This window comes from Sinohyriopsis cumingii, chromosome 4 (genome assembly GCF_028554795.1).
Source record: "Sinohyriopsis cumingii isolate HCF-2022 chromosome 4, ASM2855479v2, whole genome shotgun sequence".
Lineage (NCBI taxonomy): Eukaryota > Metazoa > Mollusca > Bivalvia > Unionida > Unionidae > Sinohyriopsis > Sinohyriopsis cumingii.
The window spans coordinates 86,923,932-86,938,442 of NC_142964.1; the positions used below are offsets into that span (position 1 = coordinate 86,923,932).

At 35.1% G+C, this 14,511-nt stretch overlaps 1 protein-coding gene across 2 annotated transcripts in view; it reads left to right on the forward strand.

Moving 5' to 3' along the window:
- LOC149801603 (uncharacterized) overlaps nucleotides 1-14,511 on the forward strand; it is a 60,966-nt gene that overhangs the window by 19,892 nt on the left and 26,563 nt on the right. Inside the window, exon 6 of one of the 2 annotated variants that reach the window (XM_089955860.1) lies at nucleotides 8,087-8,112. In XM_089955860.1, coding sequence (XP_089811986.1) covers nucleotides 8,087-8,112 — 26 coding nt within the window. Of the gene's footprint in view, nucleotides 1-8,086; nucleotides 8,113-12,999; nucleotides 13,224-14,511 lie in introns of both variants that reach the window. The other variant, XM_089955859.1, reaches the window with a different exon arrangement.

Consider the following 14,511-nt stretch of genomic DNA (forward strand, 5'->3'; position numbering starts at 1 on the left):
TGAGACTGTTCTTGAGTATGATTAAAAGATTCTGTGTTCTTAACTACTTTGTCTGGATTCAGCCAATATCGGTATGTGAGAAAGCTTGCCAGTAGCTTCTTGTGGGTCAGTGGTTCTTTCCTGGGTTTTCCTGGGTTCTTCCTCCACTATTAATACTGGCTGCCATATATAGCCTATGTGCTGAAAAATGGCATTTAACCCCACAACAACAACTACTTTGTCCAGACTTGCATTCATGTAGTGTAAACTATCAATAAACCTCAACTGACCCAGTGAGAATGACATATACAGTTCCATATTATTCAGAAAGCAAGTGATCATTTGGTGATACTTTCCAAAGCATTCGATGATCAGATGTGAATCAAAGCCTTGCAGATTATGATGTACCGTGGGAATAAAATATGGCTGCTTGAAACACAGATTACAGAAATCATGTGTGAATCTCTGTACTTTCCTGTAGAGGGATTGTGATCTATCATACATTCCTGCTTCTGATTTTGACCATCAACAGGATCATCACTGCTATTACCTTTACTATTACTAGGATCATCTTATGGTAAACATGGCAATAAAATATTGATGTTCTTGATGCACACTGGAGCATCCCCCTCCATGAGGCATCCAAAACCTTCTGACCTTGTGCAAAACCAAGAATCGACCCAATTGTGTTGTTGACATCAGAGTCCACATGGTAACCTCCCATGAGCAATTGTCTAACCTGTAAAAGAGTACAACACAACTGCTGTTATGCCTGATGTGTTTAGAAATGTCAAAATATGACTGAGTGAGATAAATTGCGTTACATTTATTTCTTGAAGGTGAAAAGTTCTTGCTTGTTTTATTCATGTTTCAACAATCAGTTTTGATATCATCAAACACCACCACAGGATCTTGATAGTCTCTGAGCCGTTCCATCAGGTTCTTTTATCATCACATCCTGATCACACTCAGTATTAGCATTCTCTGTTGCAGGCGATTTTCCTTCCACAGATTTAAGCATTTCATTCAAATCCGATAATGTTCTATATTTATCCTGACATGGGTTGAGTATATAAACCATGGCAGTGTTGTATATTAATCGATTGTTCATGAACAAATTAGTCTTACCATGACCTGTAGGCCCTATGAACATGTAATGACAATTAGGCAATAAAAAACATGCTGCGGTGCAGTCATGTTCGCTGAGTTGAAGTTGATTATGTTCATGTTCATACTTGATAAAAATATGTGCACGGCGTAAATGACACCATTATCTGGTATGATCAGGTTTTTTGTTGTTTATTTTTGTAAATAACATGAGCTACTCCATCTTTGGCACTATCATCGGAGGCGAAAGCATTACTGAATCCAGCAAGCATGACAGTTATAAGGTCAGTAAAACTGGTGATTCCATGACCAGGGAACTTGACATGAGCGTACAACAGATCATTAAAATTTTACATGAAAATCCTTGAAGCAGAAACAATTTTTTAAAAGTGGTAAAGGATAAAATTACAGCAACTGCACATGCAAAACAGATAGATACTGGAATTATACCAGGGAAATTAACCATTTAAGGATTAATCGGTGGTGAATTACAAGCAAGTCAAAGATTACTTATTAAATAAAACCAGGATTAATCGGTGGTGAATTACAAGCAAGTCAAAGATTACTTATTAAATAAAACCAGGATTAATCGGTGGTGAATTACAAGCAAGTCAAAGATTACTTATTAAATAAAACCAGTATTAATCGGTGGTGAATTACAAGCAAGTCAAAGATTACTTATTAAATAAAACCAGGATTAATCGGTGGTGAATTACAAGCAAGTCAAAGATTACTTATTAAATAAAACCAGAGATGACATGGATGATAGTCGAAGTTGATACCACATTGCTGGATGATCAAATCCTGAGTTACAAGCATGTTAAGGATTACACATCTATTACAAATATCTGGTGACTTAATGTTAGGTAAGCTTAACATGGATGGACATTTAATCACCAGAATAATGACCACACTGGTATTTCAGTATGATTACATAACAAGTTAAAAATATTTGACAGATTATATACTGGCAAAGGGAAGCAGTTCGATGACAGGTGGTCTCAACATAGATTACAATAAAGTTTGTAGGTGGTTAATGCCAACTGACGGTTTTGATGTAACCAATAAATTGTTCGTGGATGCATGTCGCATAAAAAATCATAAGCGTTATACCATCTCTGACACCCAATGCATCAACCAGGATTTATCACTAATGCACCTTCTGAATACTCTACATTGTTTGCTAGTCAATGACTAGTGATTGGGCAACTTAGCGCAGTATGGGGGTAGAGTGGACTGAGATTCATTGACATACAGATCAGCATCTGGAAATTTCATCTTCAGGATCATTTTAGGAATACTGCTAGGATCACCAGCTGGAACATCGCCATGAGAAAAATATCAGAATCTTTATGGACATTGTTGTTCACTAGCACTTGGATCAACACTGCAGGAATTTTTTTTATCAGCACTGTCACTGAAATAGACCATTTTTAGGTTAAACATCGTGGTGGCAGAACCCATTAATGTGGGACTAAGTTATTTTTTCAAATCTTTACCATGGGTGACTTAATTTAATTTTACTTTGATTATGATGCTGTACTTTTAATAACATAACTTTATAGAGAATATGACTGGAATCATTGGTGTCTCTCGTGATCTAGTCAGGTTGTTATTTTTGAATGAATATGTTGATGTGCTTGAGGATGAAAATGAGGAAAATGTCATTTAACACCATTGGGAAATTAAAACAAGTGCATGTGGATATAAAAACATATCTGGACAAATTTACTGGTCCTGATTATGGTGAAGTTGTCAAAAATTGTGTCCATGGTGGAAATTATGGAAAACCAATTGCAAGATAACATTGATAAATGGAATGCTGTTGTGATGTTCTGCAATGACAGAGAATCAACCTTTCTGATCAAGGAGATCAAGTGCTTCCTAAACCTGATCATGTCAGAATTTGAACACACAAAAAATGGAGGTCATCATAGAAATCAAAAGATAAGTCTATATGGAATGAAAGCTGCTGAGTATAAAAAACATCAAGATGATCATGATTGAATGAAAAAATCTACTGCAAAAAAATAAACCGTTGCACATTGAGAAATCAAACTGCAAAGTGTGCATTTTTTTAGGAAACCATAATTCATTACAAGGACATTACCATGATCATGGAAATCGTGTCGCTAACTGGTAAGAAAATAAAACCAGATGATACTTTGGAGGTAGACCAACCCAATGATGTTTTTGATAAAAATAAAATAATAGAATCATTTTTTATGATTATAGTGTATCTATGGAAACAATTTATCCTGATTTGATTGGAGCAGTTTATAATTACCTGGATGGTTTAAAACTACAGGATCAGGATTTAATTATGATGACAAGGTAGATGATTTTCCGGCAGCAGAATTTAAACTTCAAAAGAAATTATTAACCATACAGTGAACCTCTCATTGTATAAATATAAGAAAATGTGGCTTAATGTTGGTGAAGTAAGAGACATGTTTTTAGAAAGACTCAATAAATATGAGAAAACATACCTGAACATTTGAAAAAGTTGCTGCAGCATTTTTTTAATAGCTTTATAGACGTGCCAAAAACAAAAAACATATATGACATTTTTAACAGAACATCTTTTGGAATTAGAGGTACTGATTTAATGTTTAATCAACACAGGACTAGAATGAAACCAATCATAGATTTCAATTACAGCAGTAAACAACTTGATCCTGAACAGGAGCTGATCGAACTGTACTGACAAAAAGGTCTATGTTTTTAAGTGCACTTCTTGTTACATCAGAAGAATTTTTGCAATGATGTAAGCGTCTTCATGTTAACCAAGGCAGGTATCATCTCAGAAGGAGCAACTGCAAATCCTTTTATGTTAATTTTATCCGGTGCTGGTGTACTACTACAGTCTGCATTAACTAAGTTAGAACACAAATAAGAAGCAAAAACATTCAACCAAATATGTATTCATGACTTGATTCTTGATAAAATCCAGTCTTGTTGCCCTGACAGATTTTATCATGCATGAATTAGTCCAAGAATTAAAAATTCTTGACGATGTATTCACAGTTGAGGCCAATTAGTGTTGTGTGGTATCATAAGGCTAACAATATAAAAAAAATCAGATTAAATCTTGTAGTGGAAAGTGAACCATGTTCGTTTCCTTTTGAAAACAACATTTTTCTCATTCCATCACAAATTGGTTGATTGTTACCAAGTAAATGCCCAGTTCCTTAAATGCTTTCTTTATTGAAGGAAATTCCATTTGCCCTGTGGTCTCTATGTTGACTACGATCACTGGATTTGCTTTTTCATCTTTTCCTGGCCTCTTTTTAAGTTTTCACTCAGACTGACCAAATCCAATTTCTCAAACAGTTATTGAGTCAGTCTCCATTGAGATGATTGATCACATATCCATTATTAATGATTCTGTGGTGGGCCTCAAACACGTGGTGGTGATGATAAGTGGTTGCTTTTTTTATTTGTGCTCCAGAAATACAGATCTTTGAATAACACACATTACCAACATTTTCTAGTAATAATACTTTGCACTGCATATGTTGGATGTGACCATCCTCATTGGCTTTGTAATTATTAAACACAGGGTGAGTCTTCCAAATTACCATGTTCTATATGATAGATTCCTGCTTCTCTTATCTAATAGAACATACTATATCAACAACCTTAGCTACTGAGTGGTCATTAATATCATGGTATGGAATCCTTTCAGCACGACAACATGCTCATCGGGATGTTTCTTTTCATGGTACTCGATCACGTCATTCGTGTTTTTCATGGTACTCGATCACGTCATTCGTGTACATTGACATGTTATATTGATGTAAAAACAGAGAAAACTCTATGATTGGAATTGATGACGAGATTTACAACAGATTAGGTTCATTTGATGATCCCAAATCAGTATGCAGGATAATTTTATCCTCACCAAAAAATGATTTGACTCTTGTTGCCATTGGATCCTTAAAATGGTCATAATCAGAGCATCTTATCAAGAATTAAACCCAAGCTGAGTCAGCAAACATTTTTAAAAAACTGCATAGATACATAAACCTTGATGAGCCAATTCAGATAGCACCAGAGTCAAATAATACTCTACTAATTTACGGACACCATGGCAAATATGACATTTAACCCTGTACCTCATAGAGTGTATGGCTTTTTAGCCCTTTGATATACATGTAGCAAAGTTACCCAGTGCAGTGCGCTATAAATAGAACAATTGTTAACTATTCAACTCTATACACATACTGTTAAGCAGTATAGTGTATGTTACGTTTAACAGCAATTTTAACCATTTTACATTTTTGGTACACAGATTTTATGTATGGAAAGATTTAAGAGTAAAATCCGATCGTTATAGCTGTATAATTATTTTTCATGGAAGAATTTTTTATGTGCTTTAAAATCTTGAGAGAACTTGTTCATAGTCAAGTCAGTGAAACCGTATGACCAGCCATAGCTGCCATTTCTCATACTCGAAATTTACAAGTTCTTTGTCTGCGTCTGCTTCACTAAATCATATGAATTTGATAATTTATAAAAACTACTTGCTGCCTGCATCAATATCAGAGCCTTTACCTAAGTTATTGAAGCTTTCATAGTTGTAATTCTAATCATGAAAACTCGAGTAACTACTGAATGAGATCTGTGACCTCCATTTTGGAGAGTGGAGAATACGACCCAGTTAATTTAAATAACAGATTTCAACGAGAGCATAAACAGCGACCACGTGATTTGACATAATGGACATTCAAACCAATGAATGTAGTATATAATAAGGGGTTTTCCCCAAAGGTGGTGCTACAAAAACCCTCTCAAAATGGCTGATGTTTACCACAGGCGTCAAAAGGCGTTTCCATGCGAATCTGGTAGAGGCATCCAAAGGTGCTTCCATGAGAATGGAGTTGAGGCATCCAGATGCACTTGCATGAGGTAAAGGGTTAAATTCCAATAATATAATTTTTTTATCAATAATAATATAATCATCAGGGGTGCAGCAGAATCTGGGTATGCCTTGATACAAATATCATCACCTACTATATTCCCATCAAGAGTACACTCTGCATACCATCTGATCATTGGTTCGAAAAGGCCACCGCAACAACGCGGTAACATCAATGAGTACTCTTGTGGTTTTAATTTCTTATTAACCACATTTAACACATTAGAAAGGGACAACAAGTCATCACAGAAGCTATTTTTAAGAACCACCAGTTGTAGTTCTCATGAGTTAATACCATTGATCAATTCTCTGCTTAATTTTTTAATAGCTAATAATTATTCCAACATTTGCTCCAGTGTTTATTCTGTTGTGATTATACCAGAATCATTTGTCTAATTAGTAAACCATCGAGTTTTATGTACAGTGTGATCCCACTATAACATGGTAGTTGGAAGCCATAGAACCTGACCTTGTTATAGACCAAACTGTGTTATAAGCAACCAGGTCAGCTAGCTGAAGAAATTGATGAATGTACCCAGAAAAAATCGGGGTGGGTGGGGGGTAATAAATGTGGTCGGTAAAATATGTGCCTCATTGGCACAGTTACCATCTTAAATTGATGCATATTAAATGCAAAATACACCTGTAGTGAAAACAGAGAAGGCATATATAATATTTTACTTTATTTAGACAACCACGAGTTGGTAAATATATGTATGTGTATACTGTTTATATATACATGTCTAATATATGGCATGAATAGAGTATCAACACCGCGTACTCACCCGTGAATCTCATCACATACATTGAATCCACAATACAAGTAATTCCATGAAACATATGCACACATAGAGATTTAAAATATTCAATAACTCTGTCACAGGTCATATAGGTCTGAATTCAATGGAAAAACATAGCACAATCACGTAACGAATGATGAAGCACATTTACTTTTCAGTACGTCCCTAGTCGGTAATTGTTAGTTTGCATTTTTAAGCCACTGTTGGTAGCATTAGTAAGCATAAACTTTTTCCATGCTAAAAGGAAATTTTCACAGCACAGTAAACATGTTTCAGTCATGTTGAAAAATGGAAAAATTCCATCAGATTCCATTGCTTTCATTTAAGTTTGGTACTGACTTCTTTGAAGAAAAGTTCTTTGTTTTTATTGAAGATTGTCGTCTGCTTTCTTTGATGAAGGGTGCATGTATTATTGAAGTCACTGTTAAAGGACAGCTTTGGAGAACCAAACAAATGCTCATTTCTTATTGTGGCGGCAACATCAAATAACTGTATTGCATTATTGAGACTGATTTTTTTGCATTTGCTTAGTATGTTTTCATAACAATTGGTGCTTCAAAGGTTATCTTTGAAATTTCAGGCAACTGTTTTATCTTACGTTTTTAAAATTAAATTGGCCATCGTTTGGTCAATTGTAGTTACTGTTCCTCCATGCCTATTGAATAGACCATTAAGTAAGATGTTTGTTTTTTTGTTTACATTTGTGGTAGCGGAGTGATGCTACCTTCCACACATGCATCAGAAATTTAACAAAGGGTCAACGGACAGTAGAGATGCGTGTGCTCTGAAGGATTTAATTCTAAGTGAAACAAAGAGAACTTTTACTTACCATCCACATACAAATGTCAGTCTATGTAAATATATTAATTGCTAGCGAGCAGCTGAAAATGCAACGAAAGATAGAATATGAGATAATGCCTCATCCGGTTGATCTCCGCTAACAAAAATGTCAACAACAACAAAACGGATATCTCACAACATACAGTACTCATGCTAGATGTCAGCATACGCGGATTATGATATAACAATGCACTGTTAAGATGGTTTGTCAACATTGACAAAGAAATTGTTTATGTAACAATAGATAAATTTCAGTATTATGTGGTATTTTCAATAATTTCATTGCACGTGTTAGAAAATTATAAATGACTTTTTATAATGGATTTTATGTCCAGACAATTGTTTTCAAGAATTTAATTTATTGTCTTACAGTTGTATTCAATCAGTTGTTGTAAGTTGAGACTTTTGTATTTATTGTCACTCTGCATGCATTGTATAGGGACTCCATCAGAAAATGACCTTGAAGTAAGTAACCTTTAATACTTTTCCCTCCACGAATATATGTAGAGTAGGTCATTCTTTCATGTATAGATTAGTCCAGTCCCTCAGATTATATAAAACTACTGGTACTATGTAGCTTGAACAGTTCTCACCCTTCCTTTATTTGTTTATTTGGTTTTTTATTACACATTCTAATATCGATGACTGGGCAACAGGTTCTCCTTGTTTTCATTTTATTTTTTAATAGAAATGGTAAAGGCAATAGTCTGCGTACTGTACTGAACAAAAAAAGAATGATTTTCAGTTTAATGTGACTAGTACATTGCTTTAGCTTGTGGCAGGAGAAACACATTGATTTTAGATCTGGTTGTGACTGAAAAAAGAAAAACCGATTCCTCAAAAAACCTTTAGTTCTACAACAGTTAGCCTGTCTAGACATGGTGGAAAGTTTGTAATCTGAACAAGAAAGATATCATGCACTTTTTGAATCCAAAAGATTACAACATTTATCAAAGATTGATGGTCTCATATCATAAAATCTAGTCATGCATTACTAATCTTATGCAAACTGCAAATGAAGCAAATACGAAATTGATGCTATATAAGGTCAGAAGGCAGTAATACAGTAACAGCTACTTTTGCATTGCTTACCATTCCCCGGAGTTAAGTACCCAGTACAAGATAAATATTCCCTTCTCCAGTTAGTAATAGAAGGCCCAGAATGGAAAAGAACATTATCCCAGTTTGAAATCTTAGTAATAGCCAAGTTGTGGAATACCTCCTCATTTTCCTTGGGCATTGTGTGATTAACACATGTGCCAAATATCATTATCAAATTCACCTTCATTGTCATTTTTAAATGTATTTCGATCAATCTTTTACCTACTTGTGTCTATTGAATGTTCTTTTTCTGCCCAGTTCCTTGCATTATTTGAGGTTTTTGTTGAGTGTTGTTGGTCTTAGGCCTGAAGTGGTTATGGAATGTCCTGCCTGTCTTCCATTAATTGCTAGTTCTTCTAAATTACATGGTGGCTTGCCATGAAACTTTACACTCACATTTATCCCAAAGTCTAGATTATACCTAAATGGAAATGGTGCTGCTCAGACATCTAAAATCTTGATATTGCTACTCCTTGTGAATGGATGGTTATAGCAGCATAGGGGTTTCACTCAAAGGTTTCTTTTAATGTCTAGCTGATCCATAATTAAAACGGCACTAATTTGACATCCAGAATTGACTGTGTCAGCCATCTTTAAAAAATCTTGTTATATAGAAATGCCCACTCTATTTCCTTCTTCTAAACCCAATATATCCAGTGGCTTCAGAGATGCAGCTAAAATAAATAAATTCCTTTGTATGAGGGCCTCAAGGTAGATTAGTTCTTAGCTAATTGTGTTACCCTCTTTAAATAGAGTCATTATTATTTTTATTATTATTATTATTATTGACTTTTCTGAAAAGAGAAAGTTGTATTGAAATGTGGTTTTCACCAGAAGAATTCTTATGTTTACTGGGTCCTGAATGAAACTCTTTTCAGACATCCATTACGGCCACAACAGCAATCATCTTGAAAATCTTGTTAGAGCTATTCCCTAACTGGTGGTCATATCAACATGAGATTTTCACTAAATCACATTTTGTAAATGTCTAGTCAGTTCTAAATGAAAACGGATGTTCACCAAAGCCAATTCAGCAGCTGTTAAAAATATTATCATTACTCCTTCTGATTACAAAATCATACTGGCATTTGGTTTTCACCAGAAGAGTTCTTATTATATATAGTTAGTCATAAATGAAAATGGTGCCATCTGGAGATTCAGTATCAGAGATACTGACAAGTTATGTAAGTGCACAAGCCAGACAAAATTTTTATGAATTTATGTGCTTGAAAAGCAGTAATACACAAGAACTCCCACAAATTAGTTAAAACTTAATGCATATAAAAATATACTCACTGCAGAATACAATTTTTATTGAAGTGTTAACCTGAAAATGCTTGTTGCAACATGCTGCTACATTGCTTTTCAGGTAAGTAACTGTTTACATATCTGAATACTTTGGTTTGACATGAAATACATTTTGCCAGTACATGGAGCCCATGGACAATCATTGTGTCTTACATGTAGTTTTAAGTTTGCATTCATCAAGGAAGTGTTCCATATACTTGTTTAAAATACAGGCCAACTTGAAAATCCAAAATACAGACTCCAAACATGGTTCATCTCTAGATGGTGCAATTTGGCATATACTGGCAGATGATAGCAACAGTGACAGTGTTTGACAGTTTTGAAATGTATCAGATTATTAGAGCTGGGAAAGCTAAAAATGATGCTGAATACGAGTCTCATGTACATGCTGGTTGGACAAAGAGAGATGGCCTGTCATGTCAGCCCCCTATTCAGTTGAACTTTAAAATTAAATATAGAAATGTAGAATACAGCCAATTTAAAAGTAGAGTGCAATTTTTGTTTCTTTTCTCAATTCAGCCTTGAGAGATCTTGTGCTACAAACTATATAGCACTTCAAGGTTAAGATAAATTGAATAAATAAGAATCTAAAAAATATTTTAAAAAGGGAAGGATATTTACTTGATCAAAATACATGTACCTTATTTTGAAGATGCAGACTGTGTTTATTGATGGACTTAAAAACCTAAATACTGCATTATGGAACATAAAAAATCTGGCATCATAGTTAGCAAAATACTAATTCAAAAAAGTGACCAAGTTCAAGTTTGTGAAAAAGCATTATCTTGAAGAGACAAGGTCTATGATCTCGGGAAATTGTACATAACAACCATAAAGAACAGTTTCCCAACTTGTTCATGCTGACCAAACTATGTATCAGAGATCACAGAAGAGCTGAATGATGCATATTTGGATGCAAATGTTTTATCTGGGGACGCAGAAAAATACGCCGGAGTCCTCCATATGCATGCAATAGCAGGGCAGCAATTCAAATGATTGCCAGTCCTGCTTGAAGCACCTGCAGAGTTGGAAAATGTGTTGTGATCATTTTAGCTGTGCTGATATTTACAATTGCAGAATTCAGTGGTTGAAGGACCCTCAGATGTTCATGTCATTATAGCATTATTTCAGGTTTTTTTTATTGGCACTCGATGTTCTGTAGTCTCAGTGCAAGTCAAAAGAGCAAGGCAGTCCATATGTTGGCTGTGACTAAGGAGTCAGACTGGTATCATGTTCTTGTCAATTCTGGGTCACCAGTTACTAGTTGGAGGTGGTAATATTTAGCTTGGATTGGGGACTTGGTGTCCCCAAAAAAGTTGCGCATTGCAATAGTAGCAATAAGTTGCATAATTTTAATTTTTTTTAACCCCAGAGCTACATTTTACTACTGAACACTGGGTCCTCTCCAGATTTCTTGGCAATAACGCTCTTAACAACAAGGTACAAATAAACTGAACTTGAACCTTTTTCTGTCCAAATTCCATCTTTCTTTTACACCTATCAGGAAGTGGAGTACTTGTATTAGTGACATGCATCTCTCTTTCTGTTATTTTTTTGTTTTTGCTTTCAGCTTCAGCTTCACATCATCTACCTTTAATAAACTTTGGCTTGCACTTAGGGTAAGGAAGATGCATGAAATTGTCAAAGGTCATGGTCACTTTAACTAAAAGAAAATAATGATTTCCACACAGTAGCATTAGTTCTACAATTCAGACCTCAACCAAACTTTATGCACGGCTTGCACTGGATGTAATAAAAAGGCTTATTAATTTTGGGGTTATGTGGTCAAAGGTAACACTTAAGGAAGAAAAATAACTTTGTCATATTAATTTTGGGATCATATGGTCAAAGGTAACACTTAAAGAAGAAAAATGGCTTCCTCATAGTATTGTAAATCCATATCACATACCTGGACTCAACTTTATGGATGGCTTGCACTTGTGATGAGCATAAAGCATTTGATTTTAGTATCAAAAGGTAACAATTCAAGCTTACTGACTGAAAAATGAAAAATGTTTTCAGCACAAAAATTTCAATTATTCACCATGTTCTGTGGATGGCTTACTTTATGGGTAAGAAAAATGCCTATTGTTTTTTTTTTTAGGTCAAAGGTAGCTTATTCAAAGAAAAAAGATGATATTTGGAAAATAGCTTTAGTTTTAGAGCATATTCCTTGACCAAAGTTTGTGGAGAACTTGCAATTAAGGTAAGGATAAGATCTATTGATTTTGGTTCTGGAGGTCAAAGGTTTGGGTCATTATGAATTGAAAAATGGGTTTTGCACAGATCTGTAGATTTTTGGTGTCAGATGTTTAGGTTATCACAGATCTAATAAGAAAAAAAATGGTTGAAGACTACATACTTTGACCAAAGGTCGCGACCTGTTGGTCCATAATTTCCAGAGTCAACCATGCCCTATGGGTGCTACATAGTGGACATTTAAACATGTGCTTGTGTTACTTTCATGGAGCTGAACCATTTCATGTCAGCTTTAGAGTGCATTCAGAACCCATTTTCAATCTTGATTCTCAGTTCCACTTTGGAGTAGGGTGAACTAAGTTGCAGTTCATCATAAATCCATTCCCTTTCCTCTCTTGACTCTTTAGTCACAGAACTGCTTGAGCTTAAAAATTTGAAGACTTGATATTAACAATACAACAACCATGCAAAAGTATTGTAGCGCATCTGAAAAAAATGTGAAAGACTTGTAACCAGAAATACAATGGTAATGATATAACTTTTGATAATTTAAAATTTGTTCCCACAGATGTGGTCAGAAATTACAGTTTGAAATCTGAACACAAGGTCTGATTATAAAACTTGCTTTGCAATGCAAGACCATTTACAGATTTTCCGTTTCTTATTTTACCAGTACAGTAGTCCCATCCTATGATATACCCATAGAAGTTTACCTACCCCCTTTTTATCCTCTTTTGTTTTCAGGGCCCAAGATCCTACCCAGTGATAAGTCTGTAAATAAAAACCATACCTTCAAATTTGAACAGGCGCCTGATGTTGGGAAGGCTCCCTATTCTGCCCGCATTGAAAATAACAAGGTTGAAAATGTTCAACCCAAAGATGGTGGACAGAACAAAGCAGATAGTGCTAAGGGATCATTGGACAAAACTGATGGAGATAAGGATCGTAAAAAAGACGTCGATGGAGAGGTATCCAGTCTTGAACTAGATCAACTTATAGTACCATTAGGCCTAGAAATATGTGTTTTTTGGATTTTTAACTTAGCTTTAACAATTTGAGTCATATCAGTATGATGTCTGGAGTCTGGCAGTTTATAGTGATGTCTAGCACTGGGGCATGATATAGACATGTTGCATCGTGTCCCACCCAGCTACATTATCCTGACTTCTGGCTGACCAGTCCTAACACTAACCTCTTAATGCTGAGCACCAAGCTAGGCAGCTGCTAGCACCATTTTTATAAGTCTTTGACTCGGCTGTGGTTCTAACCCCTCAACCTCCCACATCTGAGGCAGATGCTCTAACTTCTTAGGCAACTGGAACAATACATGTGTTCCCAGATTCATGCTAAAACAGACCCCCCCCCCCAACATTTTTCAGCTTTAATACTGGCCATAATTTAAGGGATTTATGAAATGAGGCTTGAATTGCTCTGTGTGTTATTTCTGGAATCCTCCTATCTTGTATCCCAACTCCCCCCAACCACCGCGCCCTACCATATCCCACCCCCATAGTGGCACATATCTCCGTAAATTGCCTCCTCCACTAACCAGCATGGAATGGTAGCAATAATTGAGATATGCTGTCTAGTCTGTGTCAGTAATGTATTTGAAAAATTGCTAGAGTCTTGATGAGAGCTATATGTAATATTGTTACCTACCAACAAAATTAATTTGTACTGGTTATAACATTTAGAAAGTCTTTTTGTTGTCTGTAACATTCGTGTGGTTTTCAGGCAAAATTAGGCTCTTGCTGGAAACTGGAAACAAAACTATTTTTATTTTAGGCCTTGACAGTTCATTCATTAAATTCACCATCAAAATCTAAAGCCTGAATTTGACATCTGTTTGGTTATGTATCACTATTAAAAAGAAATCGTAATTTTGATTCATGTTAAGTTGTACAAAGTACAACTTAAATTCAATGTTAAAAAAGGGTAACATTCAAGCTAATTGGACATGAATTCCTGTTTAGTATCAAGCCATTTTGTCAATTATAGTTCAAATTTGAAATATATTTCAATATAACATATATATAGTATACAGCTGTCTCTCATTGTAAAGTAATGGACCTGACATTGAGGAGAACTAAGATACATCTACAAGATTATCGGCATTCAATTTATGTGCATCCATTGTAATTACGATATAAGTGGCATGCATTGGTACAATATGTTGTTTGAATTTGCCTATATTTGCATGTGTTATATTAGATCCGTTTGAATATGTATAACTGACATGGACATAGGTATTCCATC